Here is a 26,705-nt window from a genome sequence, read left to right on the forward strand (position 1 = left end):
TTTTAGTTGTAAGTCCTGATAATGATCTCTTGACCCACTCATTGATGTAATTGTTTCTTTATGTTTTAGATACTGCAGTGTGGCGGTGGTTTGTTTTACATTGCTCTACTTGTTTACGTATCTTGCAAAGAATTTCAATGAAAGCATTTACAAGACAACACAACTGCTCAAATGCATTTTTCGTAGCAATTCATGGAAATGGGATGCTGGCCGTTCTGTGTGCCCGTGTATCTGATTATTAAAATATCTGTGAAGGTTACATGAATTAGGATTGTTAAAGAAGATTATTTGGTACTCAGTAGCAGGTCATTTTTCTCTCTCCCTCTCTCACAGCCTTAGAACCTTTTTGGGAGTGGGAGAGATGTAACTCTACAAAGCTCATTGGCAGCTGGTTCAGGACTGACCAAAAGGAATACTTCTTCACACAGTGGATATTTAATTTTCTTCTTCTTTCAAGGATTAGAAAAATCTCTGGATAGTAAATCTAAGAACATAAGAAAAGCCCTTCTAGATCAGGCTGAAGACTCAACATGTCCAACATCTTGTTGTCACAGTGGCCAACCAGATGCTTATGGAAAGCATGCAAGAAGGACCCGTCCAAAACCTGCCAAAAACTATCCATATCTCTGACACCTGGTTTATTGATAGACATGTACATTCGGGCACAGTTGGGTACCCATATCCCATTGAAATCAGTGGGACTTCAGCACATGACTCTGTCTTGGGCTGTGGCCATTAACTTGAAAGTAAGCTCTCACTGAAGGGACGCGGGTGGCGCTGTGGGTTAAACCACAGAGCCTAGGTCTTGCCGATCAGAAGGTTGGCGGTTCGAATCCCCGCGACGGGGTGAGCTCCTGTTGCTCGGTCCCAGCTCCTGCCCACCTAGCAGTTCGAAAGCACGTCAAAGTGCAAGTAGATAAATAGGTACCACTCCGGCGGGAAGGTAAACAGCATTTCCGTGCACTGCTCTGGTTTGCCAGAAGCGGCCTAGTCATGCTGGCCACATGACCCAGAAGCTGTATGCCGGCTCCCTCGGCCAATAAAGCGAGAAGAGCGCCGCAACCCCAGAGTCAGCCACGACTGGACCTAATGGTCAGGGGTCCCTTTACCTTTAAGCTCTCGCTGTTATCTGGGGCTCCCAAGCATTTCAAGTTTTTCTTCACAAAGTTTTGGATAGTCTGGTTTTTTGTCATTTCCCATTGGTCTACAGGGAGAGGAGTTGATGAAGCCCCACGCGCTGGAATCGGTTAAAAAAAGGAAGGTGAATGATAGACAGACACCAAGCATTATTTTTCAGAGAGAGACGGGGGTGGGAGCACAATGAGGTTCTCCCCCCAACCACCTTGATGCTTTCTTTAAGCTGTTTTTTCTTTAGCAACATAAACACTTGACTGCCTGCCACAAAAGAGCTTTTTCTTCATCATAGTCCATAGCTTTTTAATGTTTTATGTTTCATGATGTTTTTATATATGTTGGAAGCCTCCCAGAGTGGCTGAGGCAATCCAGTCAGATGGGCAGGGTACAAGTAAATTATTATTATTATTATTATTATTATTATTATTATTATTATTATTATTTACGATTTTTGTACTTAGGTCATTGCTGATAACAGATACCTGTAACTAGCTATAACAGCTACAACCCCTTTTCTTTCTGGTTATTGTACACACATATTTATATTTAAAGATCTGCCTGTGTGTGTGTAAGAGGGACTTCAGACAAATTTGCCCTGAATCGTGGACGGATCCACTCAACCACTTAAACGACCCATTTATTAAAGTGACTAAGAAAACAGAGGGATTGGTGACTTAGAGCAGAACAGAAGCGGAAGCGTTTTGCTTGAAGCCTTTCATATCTCTGCTTTCTTCGCCAGCGCAACGCTGCCTGGACGTGGCGAGGCGAAAGAGGCAGCGCTCTGCCCCGACTCGCGATTTTGCATGCATGCGTGGGGAAAAGACGAGGCCGAGAAGAAATGAGCAGGTGACATTAATCGCATGCATGATCTCAGGAGACAATCATTTGAAATCTTAATTGGCTGCCTTTTAAATATCATTTAAGGTCTCGTTTGGCCCGCTTCCCTCTCTCTCTCTCTCTCTCCAGTTAAGAAGGCGTTGTGTCAAAGCCTATTTGCTTTCCTGGACGGCTCTCTCGCCTCTTAAGTCTCTCCCCCCCCCCTAAAAAAAAAGGAGAAAAGACAAGAGAGAAAGAAATAGACCCATCATCAGCCGAGGTTTGCGAGGTCGATAAAGCTTTTAGATTTGAAGATGTTTTCAGGGAGCCCATTTCCTGCGGCTAAGAGTTGTTAATGGAGCTTAAGGAATTATCTTATGACTCCGACCCGGAGAGCCCCCAGTCTCTCTCTCTCTCTCTCTCTCTCTCTCTCTCTCTCTCTCTCTCTCTCTCTCCTTCCCTCCCCCTCGCCTTTTCCCTTTCTCCGGCTCCCTTGTCGAGACTGAAGCTCCAGTCGCCGCCGCCGCTGCTGTCAAAGTCTCTTAATGAAATGTAACGCGCCGCTGATTACAGTTTTATTTGGGCCCTATGTAAAAAGGCCATGTTAATTTCCCCTCCTCTCCGCGGAGGCTGGGAATTTGCCACGGCCCAGTGCGCGACAGAGGCGCTGCCTTGCAAGCCCAGAAATGCCACCCCCCCCCTCGCCGCCCTTCCCGCCCCGATTCTTCTCCCCAGTGCTCTGTGTGTGTGTGTGTGTGTGTGTGTGTGTGTGTGTGTGTGTTTAGAGAGAGTCCCCAATTTCCGGTGGCTTTTTCGCCTCCAGGTAGATGCTGGGTGTTGGGCTTTCATTTGTATGTAACGCTGTCGGTATGTACGAGATGTATTGATCCAGGCTCGCTCGAGATTAATTTCTCGCAGAGCCTGATGCGGATTTGCTGGGGGCTGCGGGGGGGGGGGGGAGGGGAGCGCACGGCGCTGGGTGATCTGAACGCAATCCGCGAGGAAGTTCTCCTGCGCGGGCACCGCCAGGCAAGCGCAGGATTGCGCGCAAGGCTTGCCCCCCAGAGGAGTGCCGCTTGGGAGAAAGGCCCCCTGCAGTCAGTTTCGTTGGGTCGCAGATCCTGCTCATTTCGACGCGGTTTGCGCAAGAGAACTTCCCCGCGTACACTATCCCCGTTTATTATAAGTTGTTTTATTTACAGGGAGGGCAAAATTAAAAATTATGTATTGTGCCATAGGACTTATTCTGTACACTGGCGGCGGGGTGTGTGTGTGTGGATTCCTATACTCTGCTGCGTTGTGCTGGAAATTATCCATCCGGAAACCTTGAGCCTTTTCATATTGTTGGTGACGGGGAGGGAAAGTTGTCCTGTTCGTTTCAGTTCGTTTCAGAACAGCTTTCACTCTCTTGAAATTCACGGGACTGGAGAAGAGGGCTTCAGCCTCTCTTCACCTATTTGCCCGCACTGTTTTTAAGGATAAAACAATCAAACCCACAAAGTAATAAGTCTCTATTTAATCGCCCATTCCAAAATTCCGCGCGTAAAAATAAAGGAACGGGGGAGTAGGTAAGCTATAAAAGTGGCTGAGAAACGTTAGCATCAAATCGTATTTTTTTTAAAGAAAGAAAACAAAAAATAAAATAAAATCCTGAGATATTTGTAGTTAGCTGATTCTCTCCACATTTCACGTTTCGAAACTCTTTTTAATGTCCTTATCTATTATTGCCTGGCTGGAGGAGTGCTGGAAAATTAAATGGCTGGGGTTGCTGAGGAGAGAGGAACTAAATAAGTCCTGACAAAACACAAAACGCGATTTCTTAATAACAGGAAATAATTCTCGCGGGATGTGTTTCAAAGTCTCACGCGGGCTTACTCTGCGCGGGCACAGCTAGTGCCACAGTTTAGCGCGTGGAGGAAGCTGCTTTCCCTCCGTCTCGCCTGCGCACCCACCAGCCCTCCGTCTTTTGAGGTCCCTTGCCCGCTTTGCTTTTCCCCCGAACCCAGAGCCGCTGTCCCCCGGCTCCTCACTGCGTCGGACTGCTTTGTCTGTCCGCGGGGTCCGTTTCCCTGCAGCCGCCCGCCCAGACGGCATTAAAATTCCTCTTGGCCCAGCCTCTGGCTGCAAAGCCATCTCCCCAGAGGCTCCACTTTTCGCTATTACTGTCAAGTACCCTTGACTCTTTATTTTGTGCCCTTTTTATCTATTACAACTAATTCGAGTTCTTCTGCCCTTTTCAGCTCCAAGACGTGCCTTTCCGTAAGATGCCCCCCTCCCTTCCTTTCTCCCCACTCCATCCTCTCCCTGCCCCGCCCCCCGGGTGCAAAGCCTTCTCGAAATTGAAGAGGCTGGTTTCTTCCCCCCCCCCCCCGCCCCGCGTTCCCTCCTCTCCCCCTTTTACTGTCAAAATGAAAATTTCACTTCAAATTATCTTGGCTGATGCAACGGGTTTCCTCGCCCCCCCTTCCTTCCTTCCCCTTCTTCTCACCCCCCCCCCCCGCTCTCCCCTCTTTCCTTTCCCCAGGCTGGGGGCCTCCTGTCTCAGCCTTTTGACAGCCCCTATCAGCAGAGAGGTTCACTCATTTCGATAATATCATCCGAGGGAGCGAAAGTCAATATAATGACAGGGGGGAATTTAAGGAGGAGGAAAGGGGGGGGCGGGTAGAGTGCGTGGGGGGAGTTGCAGTCCAATTACAGACGCTTGCAAGGAAAAAAAGAGAGAGAAGGGAAGGGACGGCGGCCACACCAGCAGCACAGTCACCGCCTTTCCGCTGCCTCGGTCCGAGCGCCTCTCGGTTCAGTTCCAGCCCCAGTGCGTCTCCTTCCACCTGGGCGCCCTTTGGCGCACCAAACCCAGCCCAGGTCCGCCACCCGCTTAAGCACTAAGCGCTTGTGTTTTTCTTCTCCATTTGACTCCTGTCAATAACAGAGGATGTGGCAGTTTCTAATCCCTTCCTGGCGCGATCCGTTGGAGAAATCTAGGGTGCCCTTTCGGATTTATCTTGCACTGCAGGGTCGGAGGTGGTGATGTTGGATGGTTTTGTTTTGTACCTTCGTTTCTTTGTTTTGGATAGTGAGAAAACAGAACCATCTCCACCGTTTGTACTCAGGGGTATGTTCTGTTGTTGTGTCGCGTGGGACCTGCTCCCAGTAAATGCGCCCTAGCAGAGTATTTGTGCCACCCTCCACCCCTAACGGGGCGTTTTGGGAGATCTGTGTTGTGGCGGACGGCATTAGGCAGCTCGGCCGTAAGAACAAGAAAAATGCACTGGCAGAGCGCGCGCGTTGCCATTTATTCTTGGACACCCCCACCGTACAGAACCGTCGCAAGGTCAAACAGTCAGTTGCCGTGCGGGGCGGAGAGAAGCAAAGGGATTTGCGTCCTTGGCATACAGAGGCCTATTTAATTGCTCAGAACAAGGTTGCTGGGTGCGTAAAAGCACCAGGCGCAGAAGTGAGCTGGCCGGAGACGGGGGCTATATCTAGAGAAAGAATCACATGTGGTCTGGAGGAGGAAGAGGAGGAGGGTGTCCTCTAGAGAAGCCTTAAATGGCACCCTTGGTTCTAATCTCATCACTTAGACCTAACTGGGCAACTTGTGGATAGGGTGGCATTTGCGCATAATTTTTAATTATTTCTATTTTAAATACGGTAGGGGTCCATTGGAGCCTGGTTGGGGGGCACAAATCATTGCCTTTTCACCTTGGCTTTTGGGGACTTCGAGAGAGGCGATGAAAGACTGGTTTAAGTGTATCTGAAGAAGTGTGCATGCACACGAAAGCTCATACCAAGAACTAACTTAGTTGGTCTTTAAGGTGCTACTGGAAGGAATTTTTTTTGTTTTGACTATGGCAGACCAACACGGCTACCTATCTGTAACTGGTTTAAAAACACTTTCTCTCCTCCCATCTCCAACTCCCTCAACCCCTTAAACTTCTCTGGATTGTGGGTACAGATCTCAGGCGAGTTCTGTTGGTGGCTCTCCCCCCTCATCCTGCAGAAAAGTTTACACCCCCGGACTTGCGAAGAGAGGCGAGATCTTCAAAGCCCTGTCTGCTTTCTTCTAGCTAAATGGTAAATCGCCCGAGCCTTCTCCTGAATCGTGCGCGGGGGCGGGCGGGCGGAGAGAGAGAAGCGCTCTCTCTTTCTCTTGGCTGAGCTTCTGTTTAATGTCAAAACGGTAAACCATCCGTCCTGAAGTGCTGAAATATTCATAGAGAATCCAACGATTCTCTCTCCCCGTACCAGCGAAGAAGCTTCAAGTTAAAACAGTAGTTTAAATCATCAAATGTTCCATGTGAATCAATTGCTTCGCGCACATTAAAAAAGAAAAGGACCAGCTTTAGAAAATGGGATCTCTACTCCACCGGTGACTTCGCATCCCTATAGCCCAATTTTTATACAAAACCATTTATCGAGATCCATTCTAACTTTTCACAAAGTTTTAGCATATTAACACACACCCCTTCTAAAAATAACTAGGCAATTTCATCCACTAACCACTTAATCCACACCATTTGTATATAGCCTTGCAGTTTTCTGGGGAAACCGAATTCCCTTAAATTCTCTTGCAACTCAATCCTATGCATGTTTACTCGGAAGCAAGTCTCCTTGGCTTCGGTGAAAAGCAACCCTGCAAAGGTTCTCACCCTTAGTCGGAAAGAAAACAAAGACACGAAGGAACCCCAGTTTACATCACAGCAGTCCCCGCTTAAGCTGGACTGAGGATCGGAACTCTGCTTTGAAAATTAAGGTCTACCGGGTTTGCATACACACATACTGTATATCAGGGTAAAAGAACCTCTTAGGGTGCCTCGCCCCTCCCCCTATTTCAGACCACACGTGATTATTCTACGCACGGAATAACTGTTGCAATAGAAACAATTAGACTGGCTTGTGTCTTTTTTTTGCTTAAAAGATTGTGCCATCTCTGCTTTGATAGCACAGTGGGTAAATTCAAAAAGAACAGAATAATGGAATTATTTCCCCACCCATTTCCTGCCTGCCCTTATGTCCCTGAGCGAGCTTTGGGCCCTTGTTGTGGATGTGGCCAAACTGCACCAACGCCTGCAGCTGTCCAAAGGGAAACACAGAGGGGACAGGAGGCGCTGAACCGGCATTCACTGGGTAGGTGCGAGGGAGGATGATCGCTTGATTAAAAAGCCAGGAGAGGATTCTTTTGGAGTCCCCCCCCCCCCATTAAAAACTAAGATTACAGTCAGACAGGTGAAAATGAACATATACATTTTAAGGCGTAATGAGAAGTCGCCAGCCTCTTAGAGATTCTCGGTTTCGGCTGCTAGTGATGCAGCTGAACCAGGTAAAGTCAAGGTGGCTGGGTCTCAAGCTGGTTTAAGGTCCAGAACCACATCAGCGCCAAATGCACCGTTGATTTTAGAGGGGGCCGTTTTCCTCTCGTGGGTTCCTACTGAGGTCTCTACCACTCGGGAGTATGTCCCGGGTGTCGAAAGGGACGGGCTGCAAACGCACTTGCGCGTGGAAAAGTATGCCACCCAGGTGCGCAAGACTTTGATTTCCAAGAGTGCGCTCCGCCCTACATTTATTGACTGGGGAATTCCGTACATCTCCACGGGACGTGAAATAGACACGCGTCTTCCAACGCGTTTGGGACCCAGGCGTCGAAGCTCCACTTCCTACGCAGGCAACGCAAACAGACCACAAATCATAGGGTACCTCTGAGAGACAGACAATTTATTTGGAGTGAACATACCTTTTCGACATAGCTTATTTGTCAAGTTCAAATTCGGTGTGTGCGCGTGTGCGGGCAATGTGTCAACTTGGTGGAAGAAGTGCTGTTTTTTTTGTGGGTGAGATGCTAACGATGAGAAGGGGAGGGCGGGGTGGGTGGGTAGGGAAGTTCGAAGAAGAAACTAAAATTGGCATGCCACAAATCAATTTTTTTGTTTTTTAGAAAAAGGAAAAAAAGGGAGGGGGAAAAAATAGAATAGACAAACAACTCCCTCCCCAAGAAGCTGAATTCGAATTTCGCGCCTGGTAAACTTTGCAAGGTAAACGCAGAAGGACGCCTCTATAAACTAGTGGAACGTGCTATGGACTTAAATAACCGTGAAGACATTGATCCCTTAAGGCTGCAGCCAAGTGACAGTCTTTTCGTTCTCTCTCCTTATACCAGCAACTTTTAAAATCCTTGCTCGGTTTTTTGCGACGGAAAAAACGTCTCTGGTTTGGAACGGAAACTCTCTCCAAGTCTCTCTCTCTCTGCGTGTGTCTCTCCACCTCCCGCCGCTCAGTCCCTCGGGGCCCAGCCTGTCTGCTCCCCTCCCCATTCCACCGTCTTGCCTCCCTCCCCCGGCCTGTCCCAGGGAGGCGGACGGGGCGGGCGTCGGTCGTTAGGAGCAGAACATTTTGCTGCCTGCTTTGGGGAAAGCCAGAAAGTCTTTGCCGGAGTCCTGGGGCGCAGCCAGGCCTGCCAGCTGCCCTTTGAGCACGGCTGTGGCGCCGCCGCCCAGCGAGCGCCCCAGGGCCCCCGTCTCCAAGAGGGAGCCTTTGGTGGTAGCCCAAGACACTGCGGTGCTGCTCAAGGCCTGGTTCAAAGTACTGTGCCGGAAGAGCGGGTCGTGGAACACGCCGTCAACCCAGTTCCTGAGGTTGGTGACGGGGGAATCCTTCGGGTGCCTCTCCAAGACGCCCCCAGCCGTCGGGGCCGGCGCGGCGCTAGAGGCACTGGACGCCCCCTGCTGGCGCTTCAGCATGCACGACGGGTACTCGGCCTGGTTGAGCGAGGTGGCCGTGTGCGCCAGGGACCAAATCCTCGGCTTGCTGGACGCCTCCAGGAGCTGCTGCTGCTGGTAACACGGCTTGGCCTCGCAGCTCCTCTGCCGCGCGCTCAGCAACTCCGCCGCCTCGCAGCCCTCCGCGCCCGCCGTCGGGTCCTTGAGGCAGCTCTTTGCCCGCTCGAGGGGGCTTTCCAGCGGAGCGGTGCCGGCGCCCAAGGAAGAGGGATCCTTGCAGGCCTCGGTGGCGCACGCTTCCCCATCCGCGTGGCCGAAAGCCGCAGCCTTCAGCTCGCCCTCGGAGCTCTCCGACTCCAGCGGGTCGTAGTCGTCCAGGTCGCTGAGGCCCAACTCTTTGTCCTCCTTGCTGGCCGGCTCTGGGCAAAGGAGGGAAAGGAGGACACGTTACAAACGAGACGGGCAGGGCGCGGCAGATACATTTGCAGTTGAGGTTCGTTCTTGGCTAGTTGAGGTTCCTGCATTGCAGGGAGTTGATCTGGATAACCCACGGGGCTTACGATTCTGTGCAATGGCTTTAAGGCTAGGAGTCCTCCACCCATTCTCTGTCTGTATTTTGCTTCCCCTCACTCTTCACAACAGCTCTGTAGGATGCGCGGTTAACATTTTACTAATCGGAACCAGAAATGGGCAGTTGGGATGTGTATAGGGGGACGTGACCAGTTTATATAGGCTGCGCCCCTTTACCTGTCTTGCTGGACACAGTGGGCGTGGCTCTCACAGGGAGGATTTCCTGTAGACCCTGTGAGATCCAACTTCCCCTGTGTGTGCCTTTCTAGCAAGAAGTGGGTTGGACTGCGTCGTAAACGTCCCTCAACTTACCAAAGGCAACCCAAGCAGTACATGGCTTCCAAAGGTTTTGAAACCCGAATGAAATGCCGGTGTTGCGCTCAGGCCTAGCAAAATAAGCGACGCGCTTTTCTACTCGAGGAAGCAAAACTTTTAAAGGTTTTGTTCGAGACGAAACCATTGCAAAGCCCAGCAGGCGCACCCCTCATTTGACAGCCCCCTTCCTCTGTCAAAGCAGAGCAGACTCAGAAGGGACACTGGCCGCCTCAAGACATTCTCTCGAAATCCCCAGCGCAGCTCAACTGCACATCCAGAAGCCTCTTTATTGCATTAAAGGCAACACACCCATACTTTTTGTCTCCTGGACTCCCAACACCCATCACCCTCCCCGTGTGCCCAGTATCCTTGTCCCAGAGAAGGGCGACAGGCCTAAGATAGCTCCTGCCTCCAGTATACGGCTAAGAGACTTGGAAGATACCCTCGAGTTTCTCATTCTTCAAGCTCTCCCCTTGACCCTCTCCCTCGTCCTCGTCCTCGTAGGGTCTCTTTTCGTCCGCACACTTGTTCCTGGGGGGCCAGGTCATCTTGTTCTCCTTCTTGAGCCTCCTCCTGGCGTTGGCGAACCAGGTGGAGACCTGCGTGAGGGTCATCTTGGTGATGATGGCCAGCATGATCTTCTCGCCTTTGGTCGGGTAGGGGTTCTTGCGGTGCTCCTGCAGCCAGGCCTTCAGCGTGCTAGTGGTCTCCCGAGTGGCGTTTTTCCTCCGCGTCCCTCCATCCATGGTACCATATCTAGGGCGGGGGGAAGAGTGTCAATGAAAATGCAGCGCCAACGAGCCGGAAGAAAGCACCACCCACATTGGTCTGATTCAAAATTCCATTTCCCGCGAGAAAGGGATCCTGGTATCCGAGGTTCACCTTTAAATACTTCCCCTCTTTCTACAAAACCCAGAACGCGCTGGTCTTAGCAGGAAAACGGTTCAACTTGGTTAAGCCAAGAATCTAGAAAGACGGAGTGTTTGAATACATAATTGGTGATCAACAGGACCTTAACCAGCTTGCTATCCTGCCTACACTTACTTGGGAGTAAATCCCTCTTGAAAATGGTATCGTACAGTTAATCTTGGTATGATCACCTCGATCATGGATGGAGTCTTTGGGACTTGCCTCGCAAATAACATACTCGGGGCAAGACCAATGTACACCTGATCTAAATCGGGAGTATAGACAGCCTCAAAACAACGGCACTCGGGCTGCTGAAAAGCGTGCTGCGGATCTTGTACACGCTTCCTCTGAAGTGAGTCCCGGTGACTTCTGAGTTTGCACCGGATTGCAGCCTGAAAGCATGTCTACTTCAGAAGGCAAACAGCCGCCCTTGAGAGGCATCCAAAATTCAACTCCTGCAAAATGGATATGCTAAAATAACAATATTTTTTTAAAAAGTCTACTCTTGCTCCAGCGCTCTGAGAGGGTCCACCGAAGTAACCTCAGGGCGCAGTTATTAATAAAAGTATTTATTTTATTATTAGTAAATTTCTCTCTACCCATTCGATATATATATGCTGCACAAGACACTGGGCTATACCTGAATATTTAATGCACACCATCTAAAGAAAGGTCATCAGCACCCAGTGGGCTTAAAAGGTTGGAACAGCGTAAGGAAGAATCTTGGTGTGTGTGTTTTAAAGCAATAACCGCACCAAAGATTAAAAAGAAGAAGAAGAAGAAATATAAAATTGTTCGGCACATTTGTAAACGTGGAGGGGGAGTGACAAAAAGCGGCCCCCAACCTGCCCATGTAAAAATAAAAAGAGAAGCCAGTAGGAGATGAGCGAACATTTTGGTTCACACGTGCCAAACGATGAGTGAAAGGCCAACGTGACGTCTTGCTCGTGTGAACGAACCATCGCGAGCTCAACAGAGGCAGGACTTCCTGGCACCTTAAGCATCGTGTTGTTAAACGGGTCCAATTTATACTTATAACAAGGGCTGGATCATTTGAGGTTGGCTACCTCAGGGGCTAAAGAGTCGTCAAAAATAGGTCTCGGAAAGAACTTCTCTATCATCTCACAGTGTTTTTCAGCTGAGTCGGTTTCATGCATTCAGATCCCAATTAATGAAGTGTGCCCTACTCAAGCGGAGAGAAAGGATGCGCGTGCACGTGTGATGTAGCCCGTGGAAGCCAGTCGGGAAGAGGTATTTGTGATTAAATCCATACGGATCTATTGCTGTGATTGCGCAGATCCTATCGCATAGATCGAGCGCTAAGTCAACCACAGCGCTTTCCTACTATCCCTGGACAATATCCACCAGCTTATAGGGATGCTATACTTGAAAACGCTAGAAGATAAAACGTCAGTGATAGGAGTAAGTCGCTCGTGTGACTTCGCCTTGCCTTCAGATTTATTGTGTTATGCCAATGAAGGCCTTCCTTTCTCACTTCGTACTTTGGGTATCAAAGCCATTGGACTTCCGCATGTGCAGAACTAGGCTGTATCCTGTGGAAAGCGGAGGCGTGCGAATGAAATGGCATATGGGAGCTAATTGAGATCGACTCCGTGAACATCAGGTGTATGGAAACCTCCCCCTCCCGCGCCTGACTACAACTCCCATCAGCTCCAGCAAGCATAGCCACTGACCAGCGATGATGGGAGTTTAGCAACATCTGAAGCAGAGTTTCCCAAAGTTGGGTCCCCAGCTGTTTTTGGGGACTACAATTCCCATCATTCCTGACCATTGAGCCTGCTAGCTAGGGATGATGGGAGTTGTAGTCCAAAAACAGCTGGAGACCCAACTTTGGGAAACCCCGATCTGGAGGACCAAAAGTTCCCCACACCTGATTAAGATCAAGGATGGAGAAGAGGCTTTCCCCAACCGGATGACCTATAGTTGTTGTTGAACTACAACTCCCATTATCGAGTTGGCCGGGCTGGCTGACGCTGATGGGAATTGGAGTTCAACAGAGTGGAGTGCCGCAGGCAAATCCGCTTACTTCTTCGTAAAACGGATCGGGTCACAGTATCGGTCTCCATTACTCAATGAGGACTTGCTTCCAAAGAAATATAGCGAGGAGAGGAGGGGTGTCATTCAGATTAAGATCGGGCTGGCAGACGAATGAAAGAGGTCAAAAGGAAAGTTTTTGAATTCGCTGTGGGCTCCTCCAAAACGAATCGGAGATTAGAGGTGTAAAACTAGCTCCGGATCAGTGCAGAAGAACGAAGAACAGGTTCGTTTCGTGCAGACAACACGGAAACATAACTTGTTATTGGTATTTATAGAGATAAAGAGCGGACGCCATTAAAGCTCCATTTAAACCCATTTCTTTCTTTCGGGAATGCGTTGGCTTTTAGGCGCCTTGGTTTCTCGCTGGAGTCAATGGGGTCTGAGCCGCTTCAGGGCAGGTTCACACGTGCACGCTACACCGATTCCTCGTGCCTGATTTGGTGAGCTGCCTCTGCTGCAAAGCACGCCCGTTCTCAAGGAGGCGCGCTTCCATGCTTGCTTCGGATGCGTTCAGGATCCCGTCTTGCAAGCGCTCCATTGGTGAGATCAGAGATCATCTGAATCTGATACAGGGGCGGCTTATTCTGGCCACACTCGTTTCCTACTGGTCCTTTGAGAAAAGCACAAGCTGAAGACGTTTCCTGATTAAGAAGCGCAACTAACCTCCTCTCCTCTCTCCCCCTCCTTGGCCCCCACCGCCTTTTCCTGCCCCTCAATGAACGGCTGATGGTTTGTTTCTTACCTGTCATATTGATACTGACTGAGCGTGTGGTCGTATGGGTAGTATGCAGCCGCCTGGGTGATTCCCGCATGCGCAGATCCGCTCCCATCCTTCGAATCAAAGCTGTTCTGCAACAGGAAAAGCACAGGCGTCTTCTTATCAGCGCTCCCCTCCCCCACGGGCAGTGCGGGTGGGGGTGGGGGGCAGGAGGGGAGACACGCGCAAATGGACACGTTTTTATTTATTTTTGCAGTGGAGAAACACATGGAGGAGCAAAAAACCCAAAAATCCTCTAGCACATTTTCAAAACTAAACAGGATCCGGCTTGATTTCAAATGGGATGGGAGGCCACGTGTTGAGATTCCTGCATCGCAGGGGGTTGGGATAGATGACCCTCGGGCCCTCCCGACTCTTCACTTCTGTAATTCTATCAGGGGGTTAAACTTGGGCTGCAAACTCGGGCACAAGTCCCACTGAACTCAGTACAGCTTACTTCCGAGTAGACTGGCATCGATTGTATTTCAACAGGTGCTTACATTTCTTCAATTCTTGTATTGCGCTTAATTGGAGTGGAACACGAAGTTCCTTGTACTCTTGTCCACCGACTCAGTGTTAGCACCTCTTGGCCCGATTTGATGCGCGTTTACTCAGAGGAAACCTTATTTTCCTGCCATGGAATTTACTCACAGGAAAGCTGGTTTAGCCTCTGCAACAGTGGCGTAGCGTGGGTTGTCAGCACCCGGGGCAAGGCAAGTAATTTGCGCCCCCTAACCCGTGGATTTGCGCCCCCTAACCCTAACCCCCAGATGTTGCGCCCGGTGAGGCCGGCCCCCCCTGCACCCCCCACGCTACGCCACTGCTCTGCAATCCACTGGAGTCCAGGGCTTTCCTTCATCCGACTAAGAATGGTATTTTATGCACACTGGGCTCCAAGAACAAAAAACTAGGGATAAGCAAGGGCCAAATATCACCTAGAGCAGTGTTTCCCAACCTTGTGCCTCCAGATGTTTTTGGCCTACAACTCCCATCATCCCTGACCACTGGTCTTGCTAGCTAGGGATGATGGGAGTTGTAGGCCAAAAACATCTGGAGGCACAAGGTTGGGAAACACTGACCTAGAGCAGTGATGTCCAAACTTTTTTTCAAACAGGGCCAGATTTGATGAAGTGAAGGGCCGTGAAAGCCGACCAAAGGGCCAACCGAAGTTGTTAACCTTTAGGATTGAAGTTGTTGAGCTTTTTTTAGGATTGGAGTTTACTGAGGTGCGAAAGTTGAAGTGCTCTCTTAAAACAGGCTGCAATCCTCAATAAACATACTTTCCCAAAAAAATAAAAAGAAGGGGGGCAATTGCAATTAATGGGACGATGGGACGTGACTTGTTTGCCACACAGGGAAGTATACGAAAAGTTAATTTCTTAACGCAGACATTTTATGCATAATTTTACATTTAAACATTCGGTGAGCAACCTCGAGTTCCTGTTCCAGTGACAACTCCAGATTCGTTTTCTTGGGTCAGTTTCAGTACACAGACAGAGATCAGCAATGCCACGATGTCTTAGCGTTTATCATTTATCTCTAATGAAGTAGTTGGATCGCAGAGATCACCAGACAATAGTTTCTCAGAGCTTATTACCGTCTATCTCTAATTACATAGTTGTAGGCTGATCTCCGTGTTGTTAGACACCTGAATTAGCAACGCCTATGATTGACTGAAGTTTCTCACAGCCCCGATTCATATTCACTTCGGATTACCCCATGGCACATAAACAGGTTACATAGCCGTTGGCTGATTAAACAACCCATGGCCTTTTAAACTCTCTCTGTGGATTATTGTTATTGTTTGTTACTACGTTTTGTGTTTTTATATTGTAAGCCGCCCTGTGCTCCTCGGATGAAAGGCGGCATAGAAATTTAATAAATAAAATAGGCAACATTTTGTGTTTCCTCCAGGTTTGCTTGTACTAGTGATACATCTCTAACTCTATCTACACCTACACACACGTGAGGATGCACAGCACACACACGTTTCTATTAAAAAGTGCATAACTAGAAATTAAGTCCCTCCGGCTTAACTTGATGAGGTTTACTTGCTTCCTTAATGTCCTTAGGGACCGAGTTGAGCGGTGAAGCTTCTAGCTAAGCTGCGACTCTCTCAGTTTGCTGACTTGGAAGAGCAAAAGTCCCTTGGTAATGGGACAATGGGGTTTCCTTCTTGCCCAGTCAATGCGTTCAGGTGGAAGTCGTGCTCGCTGCGCAGAAGACTTACCAAGGAGTAGAAAGCCGACGCCTCCGTCCCGTAGGTCACGTAGTTGCCATAGCCTTGCGTGTTCGTGTAGGGACTCCCATAGACTCCCAGGGCAGCTGCCGAGTTGAGCTCGTGCCTGGCCGTGGCTAGCAGCCTGCTCTCGTACACGGGGCAATAGACGGGGGTCTGAGCCGAGGCTGCGGCCCCAGAGTCCGTGAGGGTCCTGCCGGTGGTCTCACAGCAAGTGGTCAAGGAGTTGGTGGTCATCAGGAACTAGGACGAGAGAAGACAGGGCAGTGATCTTAGAAGGGGCAGCTGACAGCCATGGCATCCAACAGGCCGATCTACCAACCAGTTCTAGCGAAGGCCGTTTTTGGTCCCAAATCAGTGAGCTTTCACACAACCCACTGACTCCCGTGTCCATTGGTTTTAATGTGTATCTCTTCTTCACGTTAATTAATCCGGAACAACCGCCACCCCCTCTATCCGACCTTACAAAGGGCACAAACTCAGGACAGCGCGGTCCACCCGTGTTATCACACAGAAACGCGCGATGAAACGGTCGTCTGCAATCCTCAGCTCCCAAGATTGGGGGGGGGGGGCACCCAGGCCGAATAGCGGAAGGGAAAAGCAGTGGAAGGAAGTGGCTGCAATCCTATACACGTTTACCTGGGAGCAGGCCCCATTGTGCTCAATGGGGCTGACTTCTGAATAGACCTGCATGGGATTGCGCCGTTAGTGATCTTAAATAAGTACCTTATATATTATGTTAAACCCAGTGGCTTAACTGGTTTGTGGATCGGGGAGAAATTTAAAGATCGGTTGGGGAGGGGGGGAACCTAGTTCCAGTTCACACTTGTCAACTAAAGAGAAAGAGAGAGAAAGAAAATACTTTTCAGTTTTTAATGCATTCTTCCGGCGAGCTAGACCGCTCACATTAACATCAATACATACATCCGTCTCGGTTCTAGAACACGTTTATTTCCGAGTAAAAGTACTGAGAATGTTAACGAAGTTTAATCCCAGATCCTTCGCGAGAGCTAATTGAACATTTGTTTTAACTGCAGATTCCAACACCCACTTCTGTCCCAGAAGTTCGGTCCTGCTCTCTTTTAAGGGTACGATCCAGAAAGGAGTTGAGCCGAGGCCTCAGCTGATACAGGGCCCCTGACTGCAGCGACCTCGCACCCCACCCAAGTTCCTAGTAAACGAAGTGGCCCATGAATCTGGCTTGAACCGGCCACTTGTTGTGGTTGTTGAATCGGCTTCCATCCACCCGCTTACTTCAGAGTAGGTCCGTGGACGAGCTGCTTCTTTCTTATCCCTTGCCCCCGTTCACCTCTGGGCAGTAAGTAAAACCCTCTGAGATCAATGAACACCTGAGATCTTTCCGTCTTTAGCGCGCTGCGGGAGTAATTTGTTGCAGGCTAGCTAGCACCCCTCTGAAACTAGAGACCTTCCAAATTTCAGGACGGGGCTCTCCAACCCAATCCTAAACGATACCCCGCCCCTTGACTCCAATTTAACTCCCTACCCCTCACTGTTAACATTCTCACTCTAGGTCAAGGTTCCTCCGAAGTAAGCCTCGATGAATCCAGGACAGGTGGACTTTCTAAACCAGTTCGTGGTTAGAGCACCGCAGAATTAGGATACCAAGGCGACAGTCTCCCTTTTACCTGGAAGTAAGTGCCTTTGCTTTCACGGGGGCCTTACTTCCGCGTAAAGATGGCAGTCACTGCTCTTGGGGAAGGGGGGGGGTCATCCCTTCCCCCAGCCCCCAGTTGATCTGAAGCAGATTAGGTCCCTACAAAAGCGCCTCCCAGGAGATGGGAGTTCTCCCGCGCGCCTTCACAGGGGAGGGCAGTGAAAGGAAAGGGCGTAGATGCGATGGGAGTCCGGCAGGACTTACCTGGGGTGCAGACGAGTAGGGGTATCCGAACTGGGGGTAGGACATGGCCACGGGGGGCTCCCAAGCTCCAGGAACAACCAGGAGAGGCGCTGGATCCGCGGGCTCCGCAGGCTGCCTCGCTGTGCCGTGTGGCCCCGAGTGATGGATAATCCGAGCTTCCTAGGGGCTTAGAGAACCAAGCATAAAACCATCTTGAATTCATTTGCCTTGAACCTGAAACTATTTGTGTGTGTGTGTGTGTGTGTGTGTGTGTGTGTGTGTTGGGGGGGGGTTGTCTTCCCTCCCCCGCACAACACACACACGCACATAACTCGCGATCTTAAAAAGATCTGCCTAGGCAACGTGGCGCTTCTTCAACACGAACAACATAAAAGGCACGATTGCTCTGAGCTTTCATGGGGGAAAATACATATTTTGCCCACACACAGGCATCGGCGGAGGGAGGGGAAGAGAACCACTCCTAGCTCAAACACACATGTCAAATCAAACATCTGACGTCAAGAAGAAGAAGGGGAAAAAAAACCTACAGAAACTGCCTCTCGCTCGCATATTTGTGTGCACCTTTGTGGTAGACCACGGCCTGGAATTTAAACCAAATACCCAGGATGAAAGTTTGTTTTCAAACGCCTCGGAGCATGCTGGCAGGTCGCTATTTCAGGGAGTTCTCCTGCGCTGATAAGGAAAGCGAACCCCAAAGGTACAAAATGGCAAGGTCCTGAGTGGTTCATAACTGCATCTCAGATATCAATAGTTTGGAGAGGCGAAATCAGTGTCGTCTCTCTCTCCCCCCCCCCCGAACCACTGAAGGGTGGTCAGCACTTTTAATTAGAAATTAATTAATGAGCAGCTGCCTGCTGTTTCCTCCCACTCCTCCCTGCCCTGCAGTCATCAGTCCCACTTACAAACGAGGCCGCTGGAAGGGCAGGCGCGCAAGCGAGGCTTTTAAATCAACAGTTGAAACGAGCTCCGGAGCTGACAGTCAAAGCACGTGGAGAAGGACGAAGCCCCGCCACCAAAGTGCACGTTAGGAAAGGGCAAGGAATGGGCATTTGCGCTGAACGGACATTATGTTAGACGTTTTAGGCTTTAAGAAACTTTTTGGGGTGGGGAGATATGGAAAACCAAAGTGAGGAGAGGTCACAACTTCAGGCCGTTGAGTGGCAGGGAGAGAGTGATCTTCAAACTCAGGCCAGATCTGATTTGCAAAGCGAGAGCATCTATCCATACTCAAAACAACAGCTGACATTCATACAGCATTGTACAATCTTCAAACTACTTCGCATGCATTATCTCAGGAATCCTTACAAGAGCAATGCAAAACTGAGTGTTTCCAGGTACTTAAATTATATATATATATAATTGGGGCACAGGTCCAAATTTACATTAAAAATTGCATATGCTAACTTAAATGTCTATGTGCAGCTATAGACAGCAAAGTCAACTAATTTCTCATCCAAGCCACCTTAGTTTAAAATTCCAGTTAACTGGTATCCTCTTCAGATGTGTTCCTCTTTAATTCATTTAACCAGTAGTAAAGTGAATTTCCCAACAGATCCTGCTTTAAATCAATTAAGCACCCCTTCAATTATCCCATTTCATTACTTCCAACTCATCTTAAGAGAAAGTCATCTTCAACTGATGTAGTTCCCCAAATTTACACTCTTATACCTCAAATTAATGTCAATTAAGACCAACCCTTTCATTTCCCCCTGAATTTATTATCCACTGGAAACACTTGGGGCATGGAGAAAAAGATCTGGGATCTGAGATACTTAGGCTCACCACTAGCTACAGCTTGGTCAGTATCCTGGTCTTGCAGTGCAGGACATGCTGAGAGGGTGGTTGGCCTAAAATCTCTTACCAAGTTCATAGGGGAGGGGATTTTCTGGTTCATAGTCTGTTTTCCCTACTACCTGTGCTAAGGTAACTTTCAAACTCTCTCTTAATGGTTTTGATTTTTTTGTTGTGCAGGAATATACAAGTTTTCTAGGTAGGTCGAATATGAAAACTAGTTCATATTTTTTTAATCAGGAGACTAATCAAAGAATACCACCCCAATTGTAGTTGTGATTTCCTGGAATAAATATGGCTCTCCATATTGTCAAGCACTCTACCCTTCCTTTGGTGTGCTCTCTCTCACATGTCCAATGATCCCCTCAGATCTCTGACAGAGAAACAATAAATCAGCTTTGTCCCACCTGGCTTTCAGTCCTTAATTTAAGCCACATTTTCCTGAGTGGCAGCACAGAAATAGATGAAATAAATGTGGTTCCCTCTCTGTGTCATACAGATTCACTACCTGTGACCGTCCAACTTCCATACAGTTTTATCAAACTGTGCCCCTTTCTCTCAATGTCCAGCTGGTATCCATTAGCTCCCCAGAATCCCAATGTCCAAGAGTCTCTAGTTTATATTATAACATGGGATCATAGGACAGCACTACCTCTCTTTAAAACAAACTCTGATATTTGACCAGAGATTCTGTTTGAGAGCAGAAGGCAGAGCTAGGCCTTTCCTTAGTACCTCCCTTTTCGTACCCTTGGATAATCTCTGGCTTCTTGTCCAAGATACATTCACAACAAGCCCTTTAAACTTCACACGAACTATTCAAGAATAGTTATCACTCCCACTTTTGAACTGGAAAAGAGGGGAGGGAGGAAAATCTACCTTTCCTGAAAGTATGCGTAAAGTGGTTTAAGAGGTGGCTAATTTACTATGTGATCTGTGTATACACTCTTATTTCAGTTTATGACTACAAATATAAGACTACACCAGAAAGTCATTTTCTTGGAGACTTATTAAACTGTAGATCTCAGATTTCTGCCAAAGCCTCTTGTTAGACCTTTTTATTCTACTAGGGAAGTTTAAGTGTTTAATGGGAGTGGTGCTTTAAATGTTTAATGAGAATGATATTTGGTCTTTCTTGATTTCTGTCCTTCGTTGTTAGCCCAAGTTGGAAGGAGCAATGCACATTTCATTGATGTTAGTAGCAAAACGCCAATTAATTTTAATGGAGCTGGAATTTCTGCAATGCTGGGTGCTGTCTAGGGCTCAAAGGCCCTTGATTCTTCAGGCAAGTCGGGGATCTCTCATTCTCAGCGTGTGATCCTAAACATTTGGATCCTTCAAGACTTTTCTGTAGTCTTCCTTCTAAGTGAACATGCTGGCCTTAGCTGGAAAGAGCTAAATGCTCAGTAGGATGGTTTCAGATACTGCCATCAGTCGAGTGGGATTAACAGAATACAATATTCTGGTTGAAGGAACAAGGTAAAACCACAAAGAATTTTGTACTTTAGAAGGTTCACCATAAAGATGAAAACTGCATTCAAAAGGCAAATACGCTGCAAATGAAGTTTGGTTTGAATTTGCTTCCTATTTATGGAAGTCGGTTGCATGGAGGGTCATGGAAGCCCTAGGCGAAACCTAGGAAAAGTATAGGACCCTATGCAAACTATTGATGGTTTGGCTAGGCTGAAAGTCTCTCTCTTTCTCTCCCCAGGATATTTACCATCTGTCCCATTTAGAGGGAAGGCCAGGATATAAATTCAGCAACAATGTTCGCTTTGAAGACAGCTCCTGTGTGATTGACTTCCGGCATGTTTATTAATCCTAAAGGATTAATTTACTTATAGTATTACTCTACTTAAATTCTAGTTCTGACCATAAAACAGCAGGGGATATCTAGCAGCAGTCATACTCAGGGTAGATAAAGCCTTAAGTCCACTGACTTCAATGGATCTACAATATGACTGCCATTGGATAGACCCAGGAAAACAATTTTTTGAAAGTAAGTGATTTCAGGGGGATGAGCAAAAAGATTCTTTTTAATCATTTTTTTCCAAGGTGAGAGTGGACTCTTACCCTCCTTAGTAACTCCCGCTAAATTCAGAGGAGCATTTACTTTGGGTTAAAAGAGAGAAGTTCTTATTAATAAGTTGGCATACCATTACTATTGGTTTCACTACCCCATCAGTCCCCTTCACCTTGTCACCTTTATCTAGGCCTCTCCTGGAAAGTCCAGTACATATAATTTTCCTCCAGGACCTTTTGTGTATGTGTTTGTATTGGGGAGCGGGGAGGGTAGGGTATAAAGAAAACCCCCAATCTCTGAAAATCGGGATACTCTGCCTAGAGAGGAACTTGCAGTGGGGAAGTTAGCCAGACCCAGGGCGGGCGAGTTTCTGTGCGTATTTGCGCGCGTGGAGAGGGGAGGGCAGCTGTGGCGGGGGAGGGAGGGATGAAAGGAGTGCAGACTTGCTCGGAGAGCTGCCTGGGTTCAGACATGTGAATAGCCCCAGGGTCACACTCTAATTAATGATGATGTTCCCTTCTTCTTCCCAGATGGAAGACTTGGTGCCTCCCAGGGACGAATCTGCCCGCTCTGACAGCTCGATTGAGGGTGATGGATGACTATCTGGAGACCGCAGTACACCTAATATAATCATATCTGCTGCGTAATTGCTATAATTTACCGAGGCAAAGCCTTGGCTCTTGGAGGAGCGCGTTAGAAGGCAGCAAAGGAGCTCAGCAGCCCCTTCAAAAGAGAGGGCCACCCTGAACCTAGTTTAAGCGCGTTTACCTGGGAGTAAGAGGCACAAGGGATGTCTTCAGATTACCTGTGCTAGTTCCCTGGAACTTTAGTGAGACACTGGGCTCATCGATCCTGTCCTTTAATGTGGATAGTATGAGGGAAAGGAAAGTCTGGGAAAGCAGTGATTTTGAGGAGAGCGTCATATGGACAGTGGAGAATGAATGGGCTGGAAACTTAACCAGTCACATTAAACGACAGTGCGGACGATCACCACTTTCCACCCGCATTGTATGTTTACTCAAATGAATATGCCCTACTTCCAAGGAACAGCCCATTTCCACGTGCGTGGTTTTTTTTAAACTTTAAAGCAAGTCCCACTATGGTTCGTCAGGAACTGAGACCAAACTGGGGAGGAAAGAGTTAACACCCTCTCACCCCCCCCAAAGGCTTCTGCTATCTCTCTCCGCTCCGCCTGCGGCTTTTAAATGAAAATAAATACGTCTAGCACATGTCCAAACACAGATGTATCGCGCGCAATATGTGGGGTGTCCCACCCTCTAGTCCGCAAACAGGGTTGTGATCCTGCGCACGCTTGTCACGGAGTCAAGTCCACTTCTGGGAAGCTATGACCAGAGTTGCACTGTAAAGTTTATTTGGGTAGATCTGGAGGTCGCAACACACATTGGTGGAACTTTCGCGGAAGGAGGCATAAGACTGCAGCGGTTGTATAATATTTGCAGGGCGTATAAGCGTATCAGACCCCAGGAATCTCCGGCACGCAGATCACTTAAAGCGACTGAGCGGTTCATGGCGGCAGCTCCAGTAGTTTAGGGATCGCAGACGCTTTACAAATAAATGCATGGGGGCGGGCGGGGGGGCTGCTTCATGGGCAGGCTGTGATATTAATTTATTCCCCCCACCGGCTGCATTTCTAAAACTGTTTCTCCTCCTCGTAGCCTGCCTGTAGCTGATGAAGGAGCCAGCCAACCAGCCAACTGGATGGAGGAACCTCTTTCAGAAACGAAAGCCAAAGTTTGCAAGTACTTCATGGAGACTGGGGATGGTGGCAGCTGCAGGTCTAGCCAGGCTTACTCAGAAGGCACAGCCCAGTCGATGAAAGTAACTCCTAAGGAAATCAGCTTTAGAGACCGTGGTCCTAAACAGGATGCAATTCTGTGCTCGTTTACCTGGGAATAAGACTTACCGAAACTCAATGGGACTTACTTTCGAGTAGACCCGTTTTTATAAAATAAATAAATGATTGCACGAGGACCATCTCTGAAGATAAAGGGAAACCCGAGAGCCACGCAGGCTATACATTGCAGGTATACAATACCAGGAGGTGGGGCGGGGGGTGTTTACTGCAACACGCAGGCGCGTCGCCCTCCAGGGGACGGGGGTGGGGTGCAGCCTCCCAGATCTCCAAAGGAGTTCAGCGTTAAACGTTGCAATTAGCTGACTGAAGCAGACAACTTTTACAGAGGATGGTGCAATGTTTTTTTTCCTCTCCCCCCCCCCCTTCCGCCAAACCGCAACGTTGCAAATCCATCTTCACACACACACACGCCTTTTTCAAATACTCAAAACAATTCCACCCGGATCACCCTGCACTGGCAGACGGAGCAAAGAAGTTTCTCGCCCGTTTCTGGATCCATAACATAGCCTCTCCACCACGATCCATGCCATCCTATCCCGCTTCTAGACGAAATTTCCTCCCTGGGACCCTTTGAACTGCAATCCTTTACCCACGATAAACGCAGCAAGTCTAGGATCGCGCTGTTGATTAGGTGCTCAGTATAAATAAATGCGTTTTTCCTTCTTTTTTGGCTAGGGACTTCCATAGCGTTCTACTACAAAGTCATGGTGGGTTGCTAACTACTCGCCCTCACCCTTGACTTCGGAGTAACAGCACGACCCGTGCTGATTGACTTGGGAATGTGTCTAATTAGGTGCAGTGGTGGCGCCCCCCTCCCCGCCCTCGGTAAGTATCCATAGGATTGCAACTTGACCTTTGTATCCTGAAGCACGCTTCCTTGGAAGTTCAGGCGTTGGAATGAACGAGTCTCGTGCCGGAATAGACACGCGCAAGATCGGCAGGACTGGCTTCAACGCGCCTAATAGCAGGGTGCGTGGCTCCAGCTCCACACACTCAATCGGAAGTCAGCCCCCCAAGAACAAAGTGGGATCATGATTCCCTCGAGTCTCCCCCATACAGCCTAGGTTCCCCTCTCCTCCAGCAAACACCACGCCAAGCGCTGCCCTGTTTCCAGGCTCCTCATAAATCTGTGTGAGGGAGGTGAGATTTCCCGCAAACGCCCCACTTTAGGAGGAAAGGCATTCGGATGAATTTCATTACTGTATCTCCCCATTCATCAGCAAAGCTAGAAAGTAACAGTGTCCTAGAGGCAGTCCCTGCGTTTAGCAGCGTACCTCGCTCACGAAGAGACCCAGGGTCTGAGCGCTATCCTGTGGAAAACAACAACTTTTGCGCATAAGGCAAGAAGCTGACTTCTACACGTAACAGGGAGCAGCCAGAGCGAAGCCCTTCTTTTGCCAAAGAGACCACCCAGCGCAATTCTCATAACACATCTCCCAAAATCAGAAGGAGTGGGTGCTATTTCTTGAAAAACAATAGCAGCAGCAGCAACAACAAATACGCAGCGTAGCAGAGCGAAGTGTGCAGCGTCTTCAGGGTTTAAATCTCTGCAGATTTTTTTTCATCGTTCTTCTCCAAGAAACTAAAGCCAATGTCTGGTTGGTTTGTTTTTTTAATCCTCCCCAAGAAAACTTGAAAGAAAGAGAAGTGCAGGAGCAGGCCCTAGCAGGTCAGGTAGCTGCTCTGATTGAGGTCGGCAGGAAATTGATCTGAACATAACCATCGGGTTGTTTTTGCCCTAAATTTCTCTGCCTGAATGGCCCAGGACTAACCACTTCCTCTGGTTCCGAATTTACAATTTCTCAAGACACCCCTAATCCGCCGCATCTTCGCCCCCAACCCCTGCAAACACCCCCCCTCAACCAGCACCCAAAAAGTGAATAATCTAAGTTGCACTCCTGCGCATATTAACTTGGAGGCGAATCCCAAATAAAAGGAGTGGGACTTCTTCCCGTAAACAGGATTTGGATCGGGCCAGAAGGGTGTTAAAAGGATCTGGAGCCCGCGACCTTGGAAAAACCTTTCCCAACGCTTTGGACTTCGGAGCTAGCGGCGCTTCTCCAGCTTTCCTTTTTGTAAAATGGATGAAAAAGCGTAAACTAGAAAATTGAGGGTATCTCCTTGCCGGCGACCTCACCAAACCTGACACTGGACTTGAACTAGCCAGAGACCTGCAGAGGGTCTAGGATCAACCAGTGCGTGTGGACAAACTGGTTTTAGACAGGCGCCTGGCCAGACCTAACACAGAAGCCCCAACCCCCTATTTTCACGCATATATCCGCACGGAGGTTTTTTTACCGTTTTATTCTCCCGGCCTGGCTAATAACCAAGGCGAATTTACTCCTGTTACCAACAACAACTAATCAATGGGATTCATTTGCCAATGTGTTTGGCTCCCCCCATTAAATCCCCCCCTTTTCTTCGACTTACAGTAAGGAATCTGTGGCGCTTCTCCAAAAACACCTCCCCAGAGGACCAGGTTAGAAGGAAGACCCACCCAGTTCTTGTCAGCGCCGGAATCTTTGCAGTCGTAGCCCAAAGCTGTGAAACCGGAGATTTTAAAAGTGTGTCGTCGAACATGTGCAGAGTGCCTTGCAGTCACTCCTGAACCATGCACAATAACACGATTGGGATGGGCGGGGGAGGTGACAGAGTTTTCGGGCTCGATTTCTAAGCAGCCCCACTTCTCAGGCTAGAAACTGTGTCTGAAATCCTATACCCACTTGGCTGTGAGTCCGCCGCGTTGAACTCCGTGGGACTTCCTACGCAGTAAACAACTACAGGATTGCACCGACCAGCGCCGAGTTTACAGAAGCGATTTAAAGCACCCCCCGCCAAACAGAGGAACTTTACACCCGCAGTTCCCTCATAGGGGTGCCCTCCCCACGCCTTCACGGTCCTCCAAGCTTGGGCTCCTTTTCCACGTCCACCAAACTTTCTTGGCCAACGCAGCCTCCCTGCCCAAAGTCTCCTAGAGCAACCGACCAAAGTTGCACTCTGCATGACCGCGAACACCCTTTCCCTTTCCCCATCCCCGCGCCGAGAAGAGAAAAAGCATGCGTGTAAGGCGGCTTCAGCCCTAGGTAAACACTGCCCAAGCCGCATGATGGATCGCCCGTAGTTTCTCTTCCATAGGCAGCCCGAGATTTCCCAGCCGGCTGGCTGCAGAAGGCAGGCTATTGTTGGGGTGCGCGTGGATGGATGGACGCAAAGATGGGCGGAAAGGAAGCCGGGGTGCAAGCGCACCGCCAGCAAGGAAGTGCCTCTCTTTCTTGTTACCTGCAATCACGCCGGGCTGCGCCTAGGATCTCCTGGCCAGAGCTTCTCCATGGCAAAGGGTGGCCGCGTCTTTCCGCCTCGCTCGCAGCGGCTCGCTTTGGAGAGAGCAGCAGCCACAGCAGCGCGCTAATGGAGACATTGCTCAGTGTATGGAATACCTGACTGGAGTCAGTCCGACGAGTGAGTGCCTCCAGTCCCCAGGCGCCACAGTCACTTCACTAACCCCCTGCACCGGAGTGACGTTCGAGTGCAGAGCTGCGCTTACCGCGCGCCTTTTCCTCCTCCTGATTAACACTTTCCAACGCTGCCCTCGCTCGCGCGCTGCTGCTGCTGCTGCTGCTGCTACCCC

The 26,705-nt window shown here is 49.1% G+C and overlaps 1 protein-coding gene and 1 long non-coding RNA gene across 5 annotated transcripts; one reads left to right on the plus strand and one right to left on the minus strand.

Annotated features, from left to right (window-relative positions):
- The first annotated feature begins 1,639 nt into the window (after positions 1-1,639).
- LOC310849494 lies at positions 1,640-8,168 on the plus strand. Its single transcript, XR_014566928.1, has 2 exons — positions 1,640-1,980; positions 7,883-8,168. It is a non-coding gene; the product is annotated as an uncharacterized lncRNA (long non-coding RNA).
- IRX4 (iroquois homeobox 4) lies at positions 7,648-26,704 on the minus strand. Of its 4 annotated transcripts, XM_083749718.1 has the most exons (7): positions 26,357-26,595; positions 17,391-17,556; positions 16,238-16,344; positions 15,503-15,754; positions 13,258-13,364; positions 9,991-10,304; positions 7,648-9,082 (listed from the first exon to the last, which is right to left on the minus strand). In XM_083749718.1, the coding sequence occupies exons 4-7, from the start codon at positions 15,746-15,748 to the stop codon at positions 8,322-8,324; spliced, it is 1,428 nt and encodes a 475-aa protein (XP_083605844.1). In that variant the 5' UTR covers positions 15,749-15,754; positions 16,238-16,344; positions 17,391-17,556; positions 26,357-26,595; the 3' UTR covers positions 7,648-8,321. The 4 variants fall into 4 exon arrangements, with proteins under 4 accessions (XP_083605844.1, XP_083605843.1, XP_083605846.1 ...); XM_083749717.1 differs by lacking the exon at positions 16,238-16,344 and having other exon boundaries at positions 26,357-26,704; XM_083749720.1 differs by lacking the exons at positions 16,238-16,344; positions 17,391-17,556.
- Between the last annotated feature and the right edge of the window lies 1 nt (position 26,705).

Source organism: Podarcis gaigeae (genome assembly GCF_964106915.1).
Source record: "Podarcis gaigeae genome assembly, chromosome: 7".
NCBI lineage: Eukaryota > Metazoa > Chordata > Lepidosauria > Squamata > Lacertidae > Podarcis > Podarcis gaigeae.